Source organism: Aquarana catesbeiana, linkage group LG04, assembly GCF_042186555.1.
Source record: "Aquarana catesbeiana isolate 2022-GZ linkage group LG04, ASM4218655v1, whole genome shotgun sequence".
NCBI lineage: Eukaryota > Metazoa > Chordata > Amphibia > Anura > Ranidae > Aquarana > Aquarana catesbeiana.
Genome location: NC_133327.1, coordinates 516,001,622 through 516,025,143, shown reverse-complemented (window position 1 = coordinate 516,025,143; position 23,522 = coordinate 516,001,622). Strand labels below are relative to the sequence as shown.

The 23,522-nt window shown below is 39.4% G+C and overlaps 1 protein-coding gene across 7 annotated transcripts in view; it reads left to right on the top strand.

Annotated features, from left to right (window-relative positions):
• UTRN (utrophin) overlaps positions 1 to 23,522 on the top strand; it is a 1,071,426-nt gene that overhangs the window by 521,812 nt on the left and 526,092 nt on the right. For all 7 annotated transcript variants that reach the window (XM_073627744.1, XM_073627752.1, XM_073627745.1 and 4 more), the window contains one exon: positions 10,904 to 11,093. In XM_073627744.1, the coding sequence (XP_073483845.1) occupies positions 10,904 to 11,093 (190 nt within the window). The remainder of the gene's footprint in view (positions 1 to 10,903; positions 11,094 to 23,522) is intronic.

Below are 23,522 nucleotides of genomic sequence, written 5' to 3'. Positions count from 1 at the left end.
TGCAGTTGCTAACCAGCTTACAGTAAATGAGGTAATGGAAAAAGGCATTCATGTTGCAAGGAGTACACAATCACATGCAAGGGCAATTAATGAAAACACTTTGAGGCTTGCATATGATTTGATGATGGAAATCAGCAGAGCTTCTGCTCATTTACTAAAGCACTGGAACAAATGCACTTGTAGAGTGCACATGCATTTTGCAAAGTGCAACATATATTTGCTTTAGACAAATCAACACCACAGAACATTCCAGCAAATTTTAACGAGGGTGGGGGTGGGGGGGTTGTGAAATCTAGATAATTGCTCATTAGCAGCACACTATTTGGAGTGAGTTTAGGTGGGGGGGGTTGTGAAATCTAGATAATTGCTCATTAGCAGCACACTATTTGGAGTGAGTTTAGGTGGGGGGGGGGGTGGGGGGGTTGTGAAATCTAGATAATTGCTCATTAGCAGCACACTATTTGGAGTGAGTTTAGGTGGTGGGGGGGGTTGTGAAATCTAGATAATTGCTCATTAGCAGCACACTAAATACACTCAAACAAAATACATTCCAAATGAGTAGACTAGGTGGATATGTTCCCATCACTTCATGCTGGGAAGGTTATTGAAGGAAAATATACATGCATGACAAAAAATAACAGTAAAAAATTCCAGCATGTGTGAGGATAAAAAGGGGACATTCACACTATATTGCAATGATGGTAAGTAGTGTTTGAAGCAAGAAATACATCACATTATCAAAGATTACATAAAAGAACATGTGATGCTAATAAAAGAAAAATATCTTACCTTAATATAGTCCTTCTGCAGGACCTGTATGATGGCAGAACAGGTCTCTGGGATAATGATCCCCAGAGCCTGGGGGGAGATGCCTGTCGAGAACTTAAGGTCCTGCAGGCTTCTCCCTGTGGCCAAATACCGCAAGGTAGCGACCAGCCTCTGCTCCGGAGTGATGGCTTGCCTCATGCAGGTATCCTGCCTGCTGATATAGGGGGTCAGCAAAGCCAACAAACGGTCAAAAACGGGGTCCGTCATCCGGAGAAAGTTCCTGAAATCCTCAGGATTATTCTCACGGATCTCACGGAGCAAAGGCATGTGACAGAACTGGTCACGCTGAAGCAACCAATTCTTGGTCCATGAACTCCTCCTCGCCCTGTTCATGGACTGGTCTTGGGCTGAAGAATAAACTACAGCACCAAGCACATACAATGCACGAGCTCTACGACGAGTACGTACAGGTAACATGGCTTCAAAACGGTCGGCTGGTCAGAACGCACTAAACAGAACGCACTGAAGAACAGCAAGGCCTGTGAAGAACGACCTGAAAATCAGGAACGAGCGGCCAATAAAACAAAGATTTCTCAATGCCAACTGACCAAACGCACTGAAAAGCAGATACAAACCTCACAAGCACAGACTGAACAACAGTTAAAACGAACTGAAAAATACGAGTCTCACAAGCGCGAATCGTCTCTCACCAAACTTCTACTAACACGAGATAAACACGAGATTAGCAGAAGGAGCCCAAAGGGTGTCGTACGGGCTATTGAACTTCCGTTTTATAGTCTCGTCGGACTTGGTGTACGTCACCGCGTACTAGGCTGTCGTACTTTTGTGTGGTCGTGTGTGTGCAAGTCCGTTCGTAAGAAAGTCTGCCGCAAGTCCGCCGAAAGTACGTCGGAAGTCTGTCGGACAGGCTGTCGGACTTTTGTAGACGAAAAGTCCGACCGTGTGTACGCGGCATAATAGGCAGTGACAGGTACTCTTTATGGAGGGATCTGGGGTCTATAAGACCCCAAATCCCTTCTTTGCACTTAAAAGCATTCAAACGCCAAATTTGGCTATTTTGAATACTATATTTTTTTTAAAATCTGGTGCCTTTAAGTTCTTAGTAAATTGGAAGTGATGTCATGACATCGCTTCTGGGTTACTAGATCCGAGACTCGATCAAAGCCCGATCTCGGCTTTGTTCGGGTCTCTGGCCAGCTGGCAGACGTGCCAGCTAGTCGATTGGGCCTCCCGGTGGGACGGGAGAGCCCAGGCGAGCTGTGGAAGGCGGGGACGTCCTCTCTCACTGCTTGTAATAACAGCCAAGCAGGTGATTAGCCGCATCAGTTGTTATTACAAGAAAACCGACTGTCCGCTCTAAAAAATGGTACCGGGGTAATGGAAGTGTGAGGAGGGAAGGGACTCATTGTCACTTTACTTTAATGGGTTATATGCCTCTACATTATGTCCACTGATAGTAGGAGAAAGCTTGTTGCATATGTCACTTGTATTTTTTTCCAGCTGAACTAACAATTTTCACAGCGATTTGAAAAGCCTCAGATCCTAATAGAAATCCTCTATCAATATCTTCTCTCAAAAGTCCCAATCTAGTTAAGAATTCTGCTTTGCACATGTATAATGTCATATTTCTTTTAAGGTAGCCGGTGATCAATGCAATCACTCAATTTTATGGGTGCTAAAGTGACACATTAATATTACATCTTCATAAAGAATAAGAGATTCTCTATATCAACGTACATGTTTTATGTGGTTTCCTTAGCTTGGTGTCATGTAGACAAATATATACAGTTGTGCTCATAAGTTTACACACCCTGGCAGAATTTATGATTTCTTAGCCATTTTCAGAGAAATATGAATGATAACAAAAAACTTTTCTTTCACTCATGGTTAGTGTTGAGCTGAAGCCATTTATTTTCAATCAACTGTGTTTACTCTTTTTAAATCATAATGGCAATAGAAACTACCCAAATTACTCTGATCAAAAGTTTACATACCCCAGTCATTAATACTGTGTGTTGCCCCCTTTAACATTAATGACAGCTTGAAGCTTTTTGTGATATTTGTGGATGAGGCTCTTTATCTTCTCAGATGGTAAAGCTGCCCATTCCTCTTGGCAAAAAGCCTCCAGTTCCTGTAAATTCTTGGGCTGTCTTGCATGAACTGCACGTTTGAGATCTCCCCAGAGAGGCTCAATGATATTGAGGTCAGGAGACTGAGATGGCCACTCCAGAACCTTCACTTTATTCTGCTGTAGCCAATGACAGGTCGACTTGTCCTTGTGTTTTGGATCATTGTCATGTTGGAATGTCCAAGTACGTCCCATGCGCAACTTCCTGGCTGATAAATGCAAATGTTCCTCCAGTATTTTTTGATAACATACTGCAGTCATCTTGCCATCAATTTTCACAGTAGGAATGGTGTACCTTTCATCATAGGCCTTGTTGACTCCTCTCCAAATGTAGTGTTTATGGTGGTGGCCAAAAAGCTCAATTTTGGTCTCATCACTCCAAATGACTTTGTGCCAGAAGGTTTGAGGCTTGTCTCTGTGCTGTTTGGCGTGTTGTAAGCGGGATACTTTGTGGCATTTGCGTAGTAATGGCTTTCTTCTGGCGACTCAACCATGCAGCCCATCTTTCTTTAAGTACCTCCTTATTGTGCATCTTGAAACAACCACGCCACATGTTTTCAGAGTCCTGTATTTCACCTGAAATTATTTGTGGGTTTTTCTTTGCATTCTGAACAATTTTCCTGGCAGTTGTGGCTGAAATTTTAGTTGGTCTACCTGACCATGGTTTGGTTTCAACAGAACCCCTCTTTTTCCACTTCTTGATTAGGGTTTGAACACTGCTGATTGGCATTCTCAATTCCTTGGATATCTTTTTTATATCCCTTTCCTGTTTTATACAGTTCAACTACCTTTTCCCACAGATTCCGACAATTCTTTTGCTTTCCCCATGACTCAGAATCCAGAAACGTCAGTGAAGCACTGAATCAAAGATGCAAGGGTTTGTCAGGAGTCCAGAAACTCACTGACCTTTTATACACACACACACTAATTACAAGAAAACAGATCACAGGTGAGGATGGTTACCTTTAATAGCCATTCAAACCCTATTGTGTCAACTTGTGTGCATGTTATCAGGCCAAAATCACCAGGGTATGTAAACTTTTGTTCAGGGTCATTTGGGTAGTTTCTGTTGTGATTATGATTTAAAAAGAGTAAACACAGTTGATTGATAATAAATGGCTTCTACCAAACACTAACCATGAGTGAAAGAAAAGTTATTGTGTTAACCTGCATATTCTCTGAAAAATGAAATCATAGATTCTGCCAGGGTATGTAAACTTATGAGCACAACTATATGTGTATATATATATATATACAGTGTGTGTGTATTCACCCAACCCCCTCCCCCTTGTTATTGCTCATTTTGTTCTCTTTCATAGAATATAATACCTGATGATCCTGCCATAATCCTTCAATGCTTTGTTCCTATCTCTCAGTTGCGCTCCTGGGTTGTCACCCTGTTTCATCAACTGCCCATGGAGACTACAAGTACCCAGTTTAACACAGACACGTGCAGGCTCGATCCACAGTTATCAGCATCTGAGAAATGCCATTTAGCCATCTCTGCAGTGAGTGCATGTAGGCAGAAAGTAACTGCAAAGAGGCTGCAGGAAATTACCAGTACCGAGATTCAACAATGTATAAAAAAAGGGAAAAGTTATGTATTAAAAGGCAGTTGATTATGATACACAGTGCTTTAGCAAACAAAATACCATCTAGTTAGGGTTACTGTTGACTTTAATTATTAAAATGGTCCAGTAAGGAGAGCTGTAAACTGTTCCTAGTTACAGTTGTACAATATTAGGTAAGGCTGTAGAATAGATATGGGTTGATATTAGGGAACACCTTTAAAAATGTACCACAGAACCGGGATTATTACAGGTCATTGACAAGGTTGTGGGTCTTCTTATCTTTTACCCGTTTCCTAGCAACAGTGCGCCCTCAATCCTTTTATATGTATCCACTTTTCTCAGATTTCTTTCAGTCAACAATGGAGATTCTTGTCTAGCGGACAGGAGAAAACATAAAAGGTGATTTCCATATGGCAGCTTTTCATTGTCATGGAAATGGAAAGATTAACATTTGTTTTGCTTACAGCCCTATCTGCAGTTCTTTTGATATCTATTTAGGAGCACATTTTGAGTCTGTGGCGTCTTGTTATAAAAACTACAGTTTGAAAGGTCTGTGTTATTGTAACTGATTAATCCAGATTGTCATATGGCATAGCATCCTTAACCATTTGAGCTCTCGCACCTGTATATTATCTGTGGACCATTGATTCAGCAATAACTTTACCATTGTTTGATACTTTAATATTTATATATAGATATATTTATATATATCTATATATCTATATAGATATATAGATATATCTATAGATATATCTATATATCTATAGATATATATATATATATTTCATATATATGTTATGAACCTCTGGGCCATTTGTTTATATGACATGAATCACCAGGAGAAATTGACCTTTAAGCCAGCTATACACGTATAGAGTGATCTCTGAATGAAAGAAATCAAATGTGTTCCTCTATTCGTGATAAACAACACGGATGGGCGAATCTCTCGCTACCAGCTACCTGAACAGTGCCTGCATCTTATTAGATGCAGGTCCTGTTTGGCTGACACGTTTCCAACTGCCCTTCAATTGACTTTTGTCAAATGAGCCAGTTGGGAAAAATAGATGTTGCTGACAGGGCCTCCCATAGAGTGAATTTTGGCCAATTCGGCAACAAATTCAATGCATACATGGCCAAGTTTAGTTGTAAGCTGAAGAGCTGCACTGAGAGCACAAAGACTTACATACTGCTTAGCTTTCTTATCTTCTGCAAAGACCTGGAGTTGGAGGAGAACATAGCTGTTTATTAGTAGCCATGAAGCATAACATGCATAAGAAGCATGACCGCTTTGCTTGATATGTACTAATGCAATAATTTCTGGAAGCAGCCTGTTACATGAGTTATTGCTGGCTCTGCTACCTATCCCTGTGCTGCTGAAATGTTATCTTCTCTTGATTCTGGCTCTGGTTTGTTTGTGCTTCACTTGTACCTCCTCCTCCTACCAGCTCTGGCTCTCCTGGGACATTTTGCAGAGCACTGATTACATATCAGAGGAGGTTTGGAGGCTGCAGTCAGCTACAATTAGGCCTCATGCACACTGCTGCTCTTAACCACTTGACATCCGCGCTATGGCCGAATGACGGCCACAGCGCGGACCTGAATTCCCGGGAGGCCGTCATAGGACGGCCTCCCCTGTGCACGCGCTGATCACCGATCCGAGTAAGGGGCCGGTCCTGGCCCCCTACAATGTGATCAGCTGTCAGCCAATGACAGCTGATCACATGATGTAAACAAAAGATCGGTAATCGTTTTTTTTTTTTCTACTCACGCTGATAGCGTGAGAATACAAGTAATGAACTCCAACTCCCTCAAAATCATGCATTTTCCTCTAACATTGCTGACAGTCTTTTTTTTATTAAAAACAGTCGTAAACTCTAACTGGACTTCGCTTAGTTTGCTGGAGTACTGTGTTTAATAAACAAATGCTACCTTTTTTTTTATAGAATACTGTTTCACCTGTTTTTTATCCTTATGTGTATTTCAGTGCTGCTGATTTTTCTTTGTAGCCACTTCCTGTCCCAATGCACTTGCTCCAGTTGCACATCATTGCCCAGCTTATTAATACTGACAGCAGCGAACAATGTCTGTCCAATGTGCGTTTACAAAATTAAAATTAAAACTTGAGAGAAGTTCTGGCTTTATCATTTACTACGGAAGATGTGTTGTTGTTTTTTTTTTTTTTTTTTAGTCCCCATTTAACGTGATTCTTTCTCACTTGTGGTCACTAGTACGGAAAATAAGAGGGAAGTCTTACTAACAAGAACATAGACAGTAATTATAACCTAAAAGAAAGGTTCCAACATTTCCTCATTATAGCCAAGACTGAAAAAATACTTTTCAGCGCTGCACGCTGTGGACTTACTGTGTTGTACTGTACATTATATACTGTGAACTAACATACATCCATATGCTGCCCTGTACATTACATACTACATTATATACTACACTTTATATATCACATACTCTGAACCACTACACTTGATTTGGTATAATATAAGAACTGAACTGCCACACTCCATATACTCTGCTGTACATTACATAGTCTGAACCAGCACACATCATATGTTGCACTTTATACTACATGATCTGGTCAACCGCATACTGTACATTATGCATTCTGTACCACTGCACGCCATATGCTATGCTATACATTACATACTTTGGATTGCCACGCTTTATATGTTATACTGTACATTACATGCCCTGGAATGCTGCACTTCCTGTACTGTGCTGTATGTTATATACAAACCGGCAGAACACAATGTTTACATGAAAAATTGACATGTTGGTTGGATCAAATCTTGGCTAGTTCAGCAAGGGCCGCCCTAGACTCGATGCATCTATGGGCAGGCTGGTTGTACTGAAGTTTATCCAATGATCGACTTCAGTACAACCAGCTTGTCAAATTTTTTGCATGCAGTTACTACTGGTGGCTATAGCCTTCAGCAGTAATCTTTGTGTTCTGCCAGTATATATATATATATATAACATACAGCACAGTGCAGAAAGTGCAGCATTCCAGGGCATGTAATGGCTGGCTTAAAGTGGTGTTTCACCCCCCCAAAAAAAAAAAAAATGCATGAATGTGCCTAAAAAAAAAAAAAAAAAAATTGGAAAATGTTTTTTTTTAACTCACCTCTAAATGGCTGTTGCTAGGGGGTCCCTCGTAGTCTGCCTCCTTCAGTGCCTGGGCTGGTGACATCACTTCCCCTCGGCGCAGGAAGGGCTCAGCTCTGCCCCCTCCCTCTTGTCAATCATCTGGGACACATTACAGGTCCCAGATGACTGAGCGGCCAATCATGGCGCGCGGCGCCGCTCGCACATGTGCAGTGGGTGCCCGGCTGTGAAGCCACAGCCGGGAACCCACAGTTGCAATACCGGCACCGCCGAACGGAGGGGGAGACAAGCGGGGCTTCTATCCCCCGCATCACTGGACCCTGGGACAGGTAAGTGTCCGATTATTAAAAGTCAGCAGCTGCTGTATTTGTAGCTGCTGACTTTTAATTTTTTTTTTTAATGGGAACTCCTCTTTAAGTTCAAAAATAACATTTACTTACTGTCCAGATCACGGGTGAAAATAAAGGGGGAAAAAAGCCTAAAAAAGAAAACAAATGCAGTCACCATATCTAAGAATTGGCAAGCTGCAATTTAAAGTGCTTGTAAACTCAAATAAAGATTTCTGCCAGCCCCTCTGTTCTACTAAGTCACACTACACTGTGTACATATTTGCATAAAATTGTGTCTGTAAATAACTTATTTCAGTTAGTTTCTGGCCGGTCACGTCACCTCTGGCCGATATCCTCCCCCGATCTAAGAGCTACAGTGGGAGGGACCAGGATCCCCTCTGACGTCTCCCCAGAGGTCACGTGACCGCTGTGCTGTCCATTCAGCCTCTCCCGCTGTAGCCCTTAGATTGGGGGGAGGAGAGGTCACATGACCGCAAATTAATTGAAATAAGGTATTTACAGGCACAATTTTATACAAACATGTACACAGTGTATTATGGCTTAGTAGAACAGAAGGCTGACAGTGATCTTTATTTAAAGTGTTTGTTACCCACACATTTCATATTATTAATATGTGCCTGCTATACTATGCACTTGTATGAAACAGTATCCTGTTCTCATTGTAGTGCTTCATTTGTGTGAAATCCCTGGTGTTCCTGCCAGTCCCCTTGCTTTTTTATTAAAAACTGACCACACTAAGCACGCAAGCACACTATGGTCAGTTCTCTAGCTATGCTGGGAACTCATCCTGCTCTCTTCCAGTGATCAGACTTGTCCTGACACTGTCACCCCCCCTACCCCCCGGCGCACAGCCATTCACTTGGGGGCTCAGTGTGCTGCTGCTTCTCCTCCACCCAGCTCTTATGCAGCTGAGAACACAGGGGATGTGATCACTTATATAGAAAGGGGAAAAAAAGGTATTTATAATGTTTTTTTTTTATCTATTCAAAAATGTTTTACAATGTGAGAGTTTACATACACTTTAACTTTACTGCCAGCTTCTAAAAGTGGCAGGAGGGGAGGGACAGGGAAGAGATCAGCTCACACACACAGGAGCTGACAGGCGGGGGTGGGGGGGGAGCAGCGGGATGATGGAGGCATCTAACCTGATCATGATATAATGGACCAGCAGCCATGATTATCGTGGTCAGCACACTAAGGGGGACACAGGAACAGGCAGGATCAACCAGGTTTTTTACAGCATAGAAAGGGACAGATTAGACAGCACAAGCACTGTGCGGTTTAGCCTGCTATAAGGGAACCTGATCTTTTTTTAAAATTTTTTTTTTAAGGGTTACAACCTCTTTAACACATTTTTGTTATTGGGTTTAATACTGCTTTAACCGCTTGCTGACCTTATACTGTATATATACAGAGGCAACGCGGCTCTCCTAAGCAGGATTAGGTACCTAGTATGTGATCCTGCACTTCCAGGTCTGGGGCGCACGCGCACCTCTGGCGGCTCACTCCTGCTGTGATTATACACAGTGGGTGCTGATGCTTCGGTACACAGGCAGAGCGGCGGTCTGCCTATGTAAACAAGACAGATTGCGGTTCTGTCAGTACATATATCCTGTGTCTCTGCTTAGCTGGGGCACCAATTCATGCCATCTTCCAGTACAAGCACCACCCCCACAGTAGTAAAGCACTGGTCAGGCACACATTTAACCCTCTGATGTTAACCCCTTCCCAGCCAGTGTCATTAGTACACTGACAGTGCATATTTATTAGCACTTACCACTGTATTAGTGTCACTGGCCCCCAAAAAGTGTCAGTTGGTGACTGTCTGCCTCAATATTGCAGTCCCGCTATAAGTCGCTGATCGCCGTCATTACTAAGAAAAAAAATATATCCCATAGTTTGTAGACGCTATAACTTTTGTGCTAACCAATCAATATACGCTTATTGGGATTTTTTTTACCAAAAATATGTAGAAGAATACATGTTGGCCTAAATTGATGAAGACATTTGTTTATAGCTCAAAAAATAATTAAATACCACCAAACCAAGACTCTATTTGTGGGGAAAAAAAAGGACATAAATGTCTTGTTTGTTTGGGTACAGTGTTGCACAACCACGCTATTGTCAGCTTAAGTAAAGCAGTGCTGTATTGCAAAAAATGGCCTGGTCATGAAGGGGGGTAAATCAGAGGTCAAGTGGTTAAAGCAGCTGGGGTCAGAAGTGCTGGCCTGTATAAGACGTGTCATCATCCATATGCCAAAGCAGCTTGATCCCAAAGTACATTGCTGACTGCAACATACATGTCTGTAAACACAATTATCTTATTTATACAAGAGCACATGTGATTTTGTCTTGATGGTTCTTGATATGAGTTATATCTACAACCTTTTAGCCCCTGAACTTTACTGAAGCCTGAACTGAAGCAATGTTTTTATAAAAAAAGCAATAAAATTTTGGGCTAATTGAATCTGACACTGGAAATGTATTGTACATCAGGCTACTGCGAGACTGAAACCGTTTCTATATTATATATTAAAGGACATCAGATAAGTGGAAATAGTAGAGGTTAAATAAAGGGCTTTCGGGCTGGAATAAATAGCCATTGTGTGGGTTTGGAGATTTCACTCAATTAAGATGCCATGTCTACAGTTCTACTATTTTTTATTCAATTTTTTGTGAATAGTAATTGTTCATTAAATGGGAAATGACTTCTCAACAATTCAGGTAAATACTATGTTTTCTGGAGTGTATAGAAACAAGTTTTTAAGGAAATCATATTTCCTACTTGTGTAGCTATACTGTGTGGTTCCTTTCATATCACTAATAAACAACACATTAAACATGTTATAAAGATACATCTCTTAATTAATAAAAGAAGTAATAAAGAACTCAGTTTTTCGCTTCTAAAAATCTAATCAAAGTTGCATTGCTTGTTTTTGCTTTTTTAGGGTTGGCGACCGACAGAGCACCCTGGAAAGGGAGCTGAAGAATTTCCAGTCCTTGGTCAAAGAGCATGAGAACTTAATGAAGTGGATGCAAGAAGCAGAAACAACAGTGAATGTTCTCATGGATGCATCACAACGTGAAGGTGTTCAGCAAGATGTTAATCGTTTACGTCAACTCAAAGCTCAGCTTCAGGTAGGATTTTCAAGAGCTTAATTCATAGAATATGCAAATATTCACAACAGCCAGCCCTGTTTCAGTTATCATCAGTTCTTAACAGTTAGAAAATGAAAAATGGTTTGTAATTGGTTGTTATGGCGTTTCTGTCCATATTTGTAGACTCTTTCTTGTGCATCTACTGTATAATGATAATTGATTTGTATGTCTTGTGCATTGGGTAAAAATGTAAATGTATATGGATGTTTCTATATGGTTTGACCCTTCTACACAAGTGCTGGATGTGTGTGTATATTTTGTGTCAGTCATACTTCAATGATCTCTTTATCTTTTAACTCCCATATTTTAAGCTGTAAACATCTGTGTCACGAATCGTTGTTCTGTAAATAATTTGTGCAGCTTGTAAGATGTATTTCTTGACGTTCTGATATGTATCACGATGTACAGCGAGTGGTGCCCTTTTTTAGTAACAGAAATCTGCTTCCTGGCAGGTCTTGTCATTAAATGACACAGAGAATCCATATCAAACTAAATTAACATCTGGTATGTTGATATGCAGGCAGTGCAAAAAAATACTGCGCACTTACATTTATATTGTTTATACTTTCAGTCTTCCATCATTATATTTTCAAATCGTGACAGTTTGGTAATGTAGTTTGAAAAATGGAAAAACACGTGATCAAGGTTCAGCTCTGAAAAATTGGTTTCTTTCATTATTCCTCCCGTGGATTTCCTCAGGGAGATAAATCAATATATGTCAGAAAATATTACATTTGTGTTCCGCTGAAGGATGTTGGTGGACCAAAATATTGATCAATGGCTATCAATAGTAATAGAAAAAATATGCTTCATTCACCTTGTCAGGATGTTGTAGGTGACAAAACATTTATTAGTACGTTTGTCCTTATTTTTATTCAGTGAAAAATGCTTTTTTTTTATTTTATTGATTTGATATATCTTTTAGAGGCAGACTAGGCTGGGGGACATGTGCCTCCCTAAGCGAGTGGCTCTGCACCTTAAAGTGTATTGGTGGGGCTACAAGTGCAAGAACCCTCTTATTAGTATCTCTACATTGTTTTTGTGCTAACATCACTTAGCAGGGCCTGTCTTTGTTTTAGGTAGGCATTTTTCCTCCCAGAGATCTCTGACATTTATTGGCCATTTGCTCTCCGCAACCGACCACCAATTATTATTATTATTATACAGGATTTTTTTTCCTTGTCAAAAGAAGTTTATTGAGTATACAATGTTATAAAGATACATAAAGTAAGTTTACAAGGATCTATAAAGTAAGCTCATTGTTTTACAGTAGGGTTTATATAGGTAAATATCATGAAATTTTAAATATTAAACATTGGGTTCACGTAAACCTAAATTAAAGATATATATCATTTCCTTAGTTACTTTTGTAGGTATTTAAATGATTTATACCTACTATACATATTGTTTACAAGTAGAGTGTATATAGGTCAAATAAATTTTGATAATGAGCTTTAATCATAAGGTGGAGAAAAGGAAAGAGAAAGAAGAAAAAGGGTTGAAAGGTAGAGGTATGGTCCACAAGGTTGTCCCGCTCGTCAGTTTATTATTCTTTTTAGTTCTCTTTGAAGCCTTAGAATGGGTGTCTCTGTAAGTCATTTAATCTGTTACCATGGCAACAGGACAGAGTCATTGAAGTTTGACAGGAACTGTTGTTTTATCCAAGGATGCCAAAGTTTTTCAAATTTTGGAATTTGATTTTGATCGATGGCTACCATCTTAGCATGGGACATTGTATTATTCATTCTGTGAATTGTTTCTGCTAGTACCAATGTAGGAGATTTCCATGCCTTGGCCACTGTTTGTTTTGCAGCCGTTATTAGTTGGATCATAAGTTTGAATTGAGAGAGTGTTAACCATTCCGGTTTTAGATTAAGTAAAGTTAAATATGGATCTGGTTGTATTATTTTTTTAAATATTTTAGATGCAATCACGAAGACTTCCTTCCAGAAGGTTTGGATTACTGGGCACGTCCACCATATGTGTAAATATGTGCCTATTTCTGGGCATCCTCGAAAACAAAGAGCTGAGGTTTTAGGTGAATATTTTGCCACTCTAGCGGGTACAAGGTACCAGCAAGTTAGGACTTTATAATTTGTCTCCAGTGCTAAGATGTTGGGTGAAGATGACTTAGATGTGAGCCATATGTTAGACCAGTCCGTGTCTTCTAAAGTTCGTCCCAGGTCCTCCTCCCACCTCTGAACGTAAGAGGGTCTATTAAGATTTGCTACTCCATATAATTGATTATAAAGTGATGAAATTGTACCTTTAGCAAATGGATCTTTTGTGCAGATTGATTCAAAAATGGATAATTGGGATAATGGTGTATCCCCCTTTAGGAATGGTGTATAGAAATTTTTGATTTGGAGATATCTAAATATCTCAGAGTTTGGTAGATCATATTTTTCTCTAAGCGATGGGAATGAAAGGAATGATTTAGATGCTATGAAGTCATTTAGTGTCTGAATGCCTGATGTTGTCCAAGCTTTAAAAGAATTTGGGTAGATCCATGCCAGATAAAAGGCCGGATTTCTGATAAAAGAAAGGAGAGGATTGTGTGGAGATTGTAACTGATATTTGGTTTTTAGTTTATCCCAGAGAGATAAGAAGTGTTTAGTTATGGGATTATGAATTTTAAAGCGGTCTTTAGGATCAAGCCATAACAAGTTTGATATTAATAGAGGGTCATTTTCTGAAGCCTCTATAAATACCCATAATGGGATTTCCTGTTTTGCATGGTATTTGGACAGACTGGCCAAATGTGCTGCTCTGTAGTAGTTAGTAAAATTAGGGTATCCCAGGCCTCCTTTATTTTTGGGAAGATGTAGTGTGTGTATAGGTATACGTGGTTTAGAAGAGCCCCATATAAACGAAGTTGCTCTTTTTTGTACTATTCTCAAAAAATAGGAAGGAATTGGAATAGGGAGGACTCTGAATAGATAAAGCAATTTGGGTAGAATAGTCATTTTGATTGCATTAATCTTCCTTATCCAGGATAAAGGAAGTTGCGACCATTGTTTTATTAGATTTGTGATCTGTCTTAATACAGGAGGATAATTGGTTGAGAATAAGTCAGAATGAGATGCTGTTAAATGAATTCCAAGATATGGGATTGATTTTTCTGCCCATGTGAATGGGAGTGCAGCCCTAGCCGGGATCAATTCCATGTTTGTGAGTGAAATATTAAGCACTAGGCATTTCTTAGGATTAATCATAAGGCCGGATAGGGCTGCAAATCCATCAAGAGCTGGTATTAAGTTAGGACCAGAGACCTGTGGTGATGATAGAAAAAGTAATATATCGTCTGCAAATATACATAGTTTGTGTGTAATACCTCCTACTTCAATGCCAGTTATAGTTTGGTTTGTTCTGATGTATTGGGCCATGGGTTCGAGTATAAGGGCAAATAATAAGGGAGATAATGGGCAACCCTGTCGGGTACCTCTTTCGATATTAAAGGCTTCAGATTTGTATCCAGCATATTTTATATAGGCTTTGGGTTTATTATATAATGCTTTGATCCATGTTAAAAAGTGGGGTCCAAAACCCCATTTTTGTAATGAATATTGCATATATTGCCAGGATACTGTGTCAAATGCCCTCTTAATATCGAGAGATAGAAAACATAAAGGGATTTCCCGTTTTTTAGCAATATGTGCCAATAACACTGCCCTGCGTATATTATCACCTGCCTGTCTATTTGGCATGAAGCCTACTTGATCTCTATGTATTAATTTTCCTATAATGCTATTGAGGCGTTTTGCTATTATTTTTGCTAATAATTTAATATCGAGGTTTAACAGAGAGATAGGCCGATAATTCACACAGGAAGTATCATCAGAAAGGGGTTTTGGGATCATACAAACAATTGCCATTAGTGTTTCTTGCCGAAAAGAATGTCCATCTAGAAGTTTGTTAAAAGTTTCAGTGAGAATGGGAGAGAGTATTTCTGAGAATGTTTTATAGTATAAAGCCGAGTAGCCGTCTGGGCCTGGTCTTTTGTTAAGTTTTAGGTCTTTTATGGCGTTAGCAACTTCATCTATAGTTATAGGCTCATCCAAACTGCTTTTTTGATTCTGAGATAACTCAGGTAAGGTTATTTTTGAGAAGAAGGATTCAGCCTCTGTAGGATTAAATTCATTGTTTGTCTTGTATAAAGTTGCGAGATGTGAGTGAAATTTATGGACTATTTTAACTGGATTACAAGTGTAAACATTTTTTGATAATTTCAAACGTATTGGTTTGAAAGATTTGTTAGTTGAATTTAATGCCCGAGCCAAATATGTACCTGGTTTGTTTGTATTCATGTAGAAATTGTGTTTGGAGCGTTTGAGGGATTTATCAACTGACTCAGTGAGAAATAGATCGTATTCCAATCTAGATTTTTCCAGATGAGATTTTGTACTCTGAGATGGATTATCTTGAAATGATATGTAGGCTGCATTAAAATTGAGTTCTAGTTTTTTTGCTAGATTTTTGCGTTCCCGTTTAAATAGTGCCATTTGTCTTTGTATTGTACCACGCAAGACAGGCTTATGAGCTTCCCACAGTGTTATTGGGGAGATGTCTGTTGTATTATTAATTGATATGTATTCCTTTAAAGCTTGTTCAATGGCCATCTGATGTAGTGGGTGTTTGAGCATTATGTCCGGTAAGTACCACGTTGGGTCATGCGCTTTTGGTATGGCTGAGGCTATAGTAGTGTATACTGCATTATGGTCAGACCACGGAATCGGAATTATATCTGATGCAATAATTTCTGGTATCATTCCTATTGTTAGAAAAATATGATCTATTCTGGTGAAGGTTTGATGAGGGTGCGAGAAATAAGTGAATTTCTTTTTCATTGGGTTACTTTCTCTCCATGAATCTACCAGATTGTATTTGGAAAGAAGTTGAGAAAAAGGTAATCTAGAGGTTATTTTGGATGGTGTAAAAGGTGATTTATCTAGAAATGGGAGGAGGACCTGGTTCGAATCCCCACACATTATCACTGTTCCTATTTTGTGTGTATTAATCACTTGTAATATATGTGAGAGGAATGGTGTAGGTTGTTTGTTAGGAGCGTAGTAGGAAATCACCGTGATTGCTGTATCCATTATATAACCCATGAGTATCAGGTATCTACCTTCTGGGTCTTTAATTTCTGATGATAAGGTGAATGGTGTGGATCGGTGAAATGCAATTAGAGTTCCCCTTTGCTTGGTACAGGCAGAAGCCGTGTAAATTTGTTGATAAAAAGGAGAAATATATTTTGGAGTAGAATCTTTGGTGAAGTGTGTTTCTTGGAGGCATACTATGTGAGCCTTCTTTTTATGGAAAGTACGAAAGGCTTTGGTCCTTTTTTGAGGGACATTTATTCCCTGAACATTCAGGGAAAGTATATTCAGTGGTGCCATGGCAATAGATCAAATAGTTTTGACTTACTTTTTGTTATGCAGAGCTGACTGCGCAGATCAACCTGTGTGGACTGAAGAGATGAATAGATAGAAAAGAAACCAGTGAATTCTGGAGTAAAGAGTAAACAAAAAACATATGAGATTAGATGATACATTGTATAAATTATTTTTTGCAAGTAATCACAATTTACCCGTGAAAGAGAATAAATATCTCTCTCAGGGGAATAAGTGCCTTCGTCACACTCCCACATAATATGGTTGGGAGAATGAGGAGGGCTAATGGGGGTACACGGATCTTCCGCTTACAGGAGAGAAGTGCTATGTCAAAAGACATCAAAATGATGTTTCATTAATTGGAGTGCAGAATATAGTTTTTGTTGAAATTATTTATTCCAGGGTGGTTGTATATGGTTAGTCTTGCCCTAGGCTAAATAATTCAGTTAGAAAGGTACTGTTAATAACCTTGGTATTGATGAAGATAGTTTGAATTATTTTGGGATTTTAACCCTTTTAGAGTAAACAATTACATATTTTATTCATATGCAACTGTTTAGATATGTTAACTCATAAAATAGAGGTTGTATTGCTTCAGATTAGAATAAACAAAAACATAATTCTAGGAACTAGTTAGGTAATAATATATTTGTTTTAAGAAAAGAAAGAAAAAGCTTCCATTACTTCTGGATTATTGAACATATTTGTCCTAAAAAGTAATAAATCTATTGTTATTACCTGATAATATATAACTGAACAAGAATTTCCTTATTTCACTTATATATTCTAAGGCTATATGAATCAGAAGTAATAAGAAATATAACTGGAATGTAACATGATCCCACACAGTGTGTGACTATCAGAATGCAGTTACATTCAGTTATAAATATAGGTTTTTTATAGAGAACCATCTCTTAGTGTAATAAATGAAGAGATATCAGGAATTAGGATGTCAGTCCATTGAATCTTCTTGGTCCATGGATGATGTGGCATAATGGCCTCTTTTGTGAGAATGATGATTCCCATTTTGTTCTGAAATTTTCTGGGTGCTGCCTGAAGGTGAAGATGATGCCATTCTTCTGTGTGTGGGAGTGTTGCTGCTTGTGGGTTCTGTCAGATTTAATTTTAAAAGGGTTTGTTGTAGTTCATCTGCTGATCTGCTTCTGTAAATTGTACCTTGGTAGTTAAATCTGACTGAAAAGGGGAAGCCCCATTGATACATAATGTTGTGGCGTTGCAGTTCCATTAGTTGGGGTTTCATGGATCGTCTTTTAGTAATAGTAAGTTGGGATAGGTCAGCAAAAATTTGATAATTGTGTCCTTGAAAATTAAGTTCCTTTTTTTCTCTTGCAGCAATTAGTATTTGTTCTTTCGTTCTGTAATAATGAAATTTTGTGATTATATCACGTGGGGGTCCATCTTTCTTTTTGGCTGTGAGGGCTCTGTGTACTCTGTGCAGTTCTAAACGTTCAATAGGGATATCTGGCTTTAGTTCTTGTAATAGAGCAGTAATAGTAGATTGCAGGTCTGTCACAGTTTCAGGTATTCCCCTTATGCGCAAGTTTGAACGTCTGGCTCTATTTTCGTAATCTTCGAGCTTAGTTTGAAGTATTAAATTCTCTTTTTTTAATTGTTCCAATTCTGTTATATTTTCTTGGGTTGTAATTTCAATTTCATCCATTTTTATTTCTAAGGCTGCGGTGCGGTTTCCCAGCTCTCTTATTTCTTTGGTTAGGCTTTTTGTTATTTGGTCTGAGGTTTGTTTTAAAGCCTTATGAAGCATCTTTTCAAATTGTAATAATATTACTGGGGATACTGAGGAGGCTTGTGGAGAAGTTTGTGAGAGGATTTGTTCTGTATCTGACTCAAATGGAGAGTCTTGCTGTGACATTTTCTGTCTGTGAGAGCGCCCTGATGCTGTATCTTGTGAGGTGACTGGAGCTGCTTCAGCTGCAGTGAGTGCCTGTGAGCTCTTTGTGAGGTGATTTTTATTTCTGCCACGGTTTCCTCCCAGTACCATATTTCCTGCCCAAACTTTCACAGTTTGTTCCCTGGGGCAAAAAGGTTCAAATGGATACCTTTTGAGCCTGCAGGCTCCGCTTTGTCCTTCTCTTCTCTCCTCAGCGGTGTGGAGCTCTAACAATGCATGTCTGCTCTGCTAGGCTCAGCCTCCTGCCCCCTATACAGGATTTTTTAATCACCAACAGTTTATGCAATGCTTTACAATATAAAGTGGGACAGTATAATTACAATACAGTTCTAGGGGGGATGGATTGGCATTACCACCACTGACTTATTTTTTCTTCTTCAAACGTTAAAAGTACTCCTCCTTCTTTCAAATATTGGTAACTAGTCATTTATTACAGGTATTAATATAGCACTGTCAATTTGCACAGACCTTTACATCTAAATTGTACATTTGCATCAGTTCTTGCCTCAAGGACCTTACAGTCTAAGGTTCATACAAACACTAGGACCAATTTAGACAGGAGCCAACTAATCTATTAGCATGTCTTTGGAGTGTAGGAGGAAACCGGAGTACCTGGAGGAAACTTACGCAGGTACAGGTACGCAAAATATAGAGTCTCTGAGCTTCTGAGGAAATTGATATACTAAGCTCAATATCTCTGCATAAAGCTAAACAATCTTGATATAGGTGTGTGTTTAGGGGGAGGGGGTTGTCAAAAACAAAAATGTCCCAAGTGCCAGATATGTTATTCACACTAATACCTATATTATTTCTATTTTCAAAAAACAGCAAAGTTCTTGGAACGTAAAAACATAAAGTGACCCGGAAATAACAATAATACCAGTATATAAGTATTGTTGCCCTTATTATCACTGATGTATGTTGGGCTGCTTTTTTTAATTTTAGTACTCAAAGGATCAGGGGTGGGAATTTTCTGTTGGAAAAAAAAATGTAGGTTTGCTTTACAACAGTGTGGAATAAAGAATAACCACTTTGTAAAGCTAATTCAGTTTGAATTGTGATGTTAGAAAACTGAATTACATTTACTTTAATTTCACTTGGGAAATTGCAGCACAAATATGTATGGGCAAAATGCATAGCTAATAACATAGAATGAAATCAGTAAACTGTAAAACATGGCGTTTTGCAGACCAAGAGCAAACAGTATAATGGGAAATTAAGTTCTTGAATTATAAAAATGTCAGGAACGTTGTATATTCCCCATACTAATATGTTTTTTTTTTCTTATTTTAACTGTTGTGTCATTTTAGTAAAAGCAATTTGTTTGTTATTTTCCAATATCCCTAGAGCTTAATGATTAATATTCTGAATTTATTTGTAGTGTGGCAGCTACTTGTGTGGTACACAGAATCTTGACAATAAATCATGACTGTAGAAATATGTTAATTATGATCGAGTGGTGCGATATATATGGTGGGTAACCATAGTGCCTAAGATGCATTTTCCACAACTGAAAACTGCAGTGATAGATTCTGTGTATTGTCATTTTTTTCTTTCAGTTTACATTCTGTCTATAAAATTGTAAAGCTGTTCTTCAGGATTGCTATATTAAGAGACTATAGAGAGCAATATCTCAGAACCATCTGTGTTTAGAGTTAAAGCCTCACTGTGGGTGCTGATAAAAAAAAGATGTCTCCTACCACACCAGTAAAGGAAGAATATATTTTTTTGTTTTTCTAGGGGATGGACTAACTTTTATCCATAGTCCCACAGCCTTCCTCCCCATCATTTCCAGTTATGACCACTGCCCCTTTTGCCAAAGTCATCACATACAATGCAGAAATAACTTAATATGCAAACCAGGCCCAAAGAAACAAAGCTGGCATGAATGGATGTTTGTACACAGGTCAAGATTTCTGCGTAGCCAACATAGGTAATGGCCTATGGGGTAGTAGGGCTGCTGGGGACAGCACACAGCCACCTATACATGTTGTATAGTGACAAATGTATGTGTTTAAAAAAGGGTTCCAAAATGATGCTTTGTCTGACTGTTTAAATGGCACTGTATGAAGTTGACCTAGTTTTAGTCAATGCACCTACAACTAAGCTATTGTTAAAGGTGTGCTGATGGAGAGTGGGTAAACTATGTTTATCATTCTCTCTGGCCCCCCAGCATCAGCATGTTTTGTGTAGCGATACTGTCTGATCTTATCAGTGTTATACTAAGGTTGGATAAAGATGGCTCGCATTTTGACAATTCAGCCCTTGAGAGTCTGAGAAAAAAAATCACTAGATTTCCCCATATATCATTCCAAACAGCATGGCTGCTGTTGCTGCCGGGACAGTACCTGCCTCTGATCGGTTACGTTCAGTTGATAATTTTTCATTTGGCTCAGTCGATTTTTAAATTGACTTTTGTCAAGCTGGGTTATGCTGTCAGGGCCTCTAACAACACTTATTTCTGGGCAATTTAGCAGGAGTTGGCTGAAATTCAAACCATCTTTGGGGGCTTAAGACTAAACAAACTAGGGTAGGAAGGGGCAGCTTGCTTAGAAAGATGGGATGTATGAATATGGCTCTGCTTATACAATTGTCTTTTCTATTGCACTACATATAAGGCTCAGTTTCCAACTTAGGCTACATGTCTTTGTCCAAAGAAAGAACAATGAATGGTCTATCTACTGAGAAGAAAAGTTTACATGTAACACCAGGGTAAGTGTATATATGAAATCTTCCACCTCCAACTTTTCTGTGGACAGGGAGATGCTGAATGACCTAAAATCCATGCTGTTGTTTCTATTTTCTTAATTCCCTTAGTTTGTCAAGTCCATTTATTATATATCATTGTACACATTTGAAGAAAAAGAGCAATCTATTTTCATACACAAGTAAATGTGTCCATAGACATGGGGAAGAAACACATTGCTCTGAAATGAGCTTTTGCCCTCCTTATTCTCTGCATGGTTAACATGATCACATTGCATGCGTTACCGTTCAAATCTTTTGGCAGGTTAACATTTCCTATATATATATTTTAACTGTGCAGCTGTTTGCCTGGATTTGCCCTTTAATCGTCTTCATTGCCCACAGCAGAATTAGAAAATTGGCAGCTGCTAAATGGGTTTCCCGAATGTTTATATACATACAAGCCCGAGAACTCTGATTGTACATTGACACAGACATTTATGTAATTCTCAGATGTTCTTTGGCTTTTGGCTCCTAATGTCATGTTTAGTTACACCGAACCACCGTGGTTTTCATTTCGAATGTACTGATGGCTTAGCTGTCCCTTGTCCAATCTTATTAACTTGAGAGCATTTTTAGTTTTCTTTTCTCTGGCAGTGCTTCATTACGTGGCTGTTTTCTGAGTAATTCACGCCTAGCACATTGCTCCTAGATACTTGCATTTTCCTTTGTAAGAAGACTAAAAGCTAAAAAGTCCTTCCAAATCCTGTCCATATATCAAGTGAAATGTTCACCTTAGATATTGCCCAGTGTGTAATTTCATTTTCACGGATGTGCTGCTTTCCAAATCACATAAAATCCACAGTAAGTACCAAACTATATACAATTCCATAAAAAAAAGAAAAAAATGTATTTTTCAGTGCAGCTCAGTTGGGGTTCTAGCTTTATATCAAAATGTATATATATATATATTTAGTTTGGGTGGACACAGCTGGGCTAACTGACCTTTGGCTTTTATTGTGTCACAAGGATTCTTCTTACTGAATCCCTGTTTTTCCTCCTGCAAATGCTACAAAGCCACTACATTAACCCCGATGTGATATATATTAAAGTGGTTGTATGCCCGCAAAAGAAAAAACCTGTAAGGCAAAGGCATAACGAGCTAGTATGCACTGCATACTGGCTCAATATGAAATACTTACCTTAGAACGAAGCACTGTCATCGCCTCCCGGTCACTGAGGGAGCACACTTGTTCCCTCAGTGTTTCTTCCGGGTTCATGGCTCCGGCGCTGTGAGTAGCCGGAGCTGCAATGACGTCACTACCGCATATTCGTGCAGGAGTCCTCTTTCCGGCAAGGAGCTCTGATTTTCCGACAGCATCCGCCGGACCTTCAGGGAGCATGCGCTGCTGACATCAGCAGCTGCCTGCAAGCTGAATATCTCCTAAACCGTACAGGTTTAGGATATAATAATTTTACCTACAGGTAAGCCTTATTAGAGGCTTACCTGTAGGTAAAAATGTGAAAGCAGGTTATACAGCTGCTTTAATCTATTGACAAGAGGGCAGCCAATATAAAAGCCCATGTTAGTGTAATCTAAATGAATATATTGATAAGAGGGCAGCCAATATAAAAGCTGTGAAAACAGGCCTATATTTAATGTATAGGGAGGCATAAACCAGTGCCTAATAGGCAGAAAGGAAATAAAATGAAATCATTTTTAAAGAGGTTTGCTTTTGCTTGTTTTCTCAATGTACTGATAGACACTTGAGTGTAAAACCTACATTAAAAGTAAGGCAAGTCAGTAAATGTTCTTTGCACATGCTACAGTAGGTGACCACGATATTGTGTCAATCTCGCCGCTGTTATCGACGAGATTGACACCTGCGGGCTCCGTCGCGGGAGCCATCACCGAGCTGGCTCGCTCATAGGGAAATAAAAAATTAGTTTTTTCCTTTCCGAATGAGCGACAAGCATTGCTGACAGGTGTTTGGTTTAAATTATGAGGGGGAACTCCACGCCAAATTTAAAATAAAAAACTAGCATGGATTCCCCTCCAGGAGCATACCAGGCCCTTAGGTCTGGTGTGGTTCTAAGGGGAACCCCCTATGCTGAAAAAACGGCATAGGGGTACCCCCCAAAATTCATACCAGACCCTTATCCGAGCACGCAGCCCGGCCGGTCAGGAAAGGGGGTTGTGACAAGCGAGCACCCCCCCTCCTGAACCATACCAGGCCGCATGCCCTCAACATGGGGGGGCGGGTGCTTTAGGGAAGGCGGGGCGCCCTGCGGCCCCCCAAAGCACCTTGTCCCCATGTTGATGAGGACAAGGGCCTCTTCCCGACTACCCTGGTTGTTGGTTATAAGAGAGAGTAATCACCGCTCCAGGAAAAAGTCCAA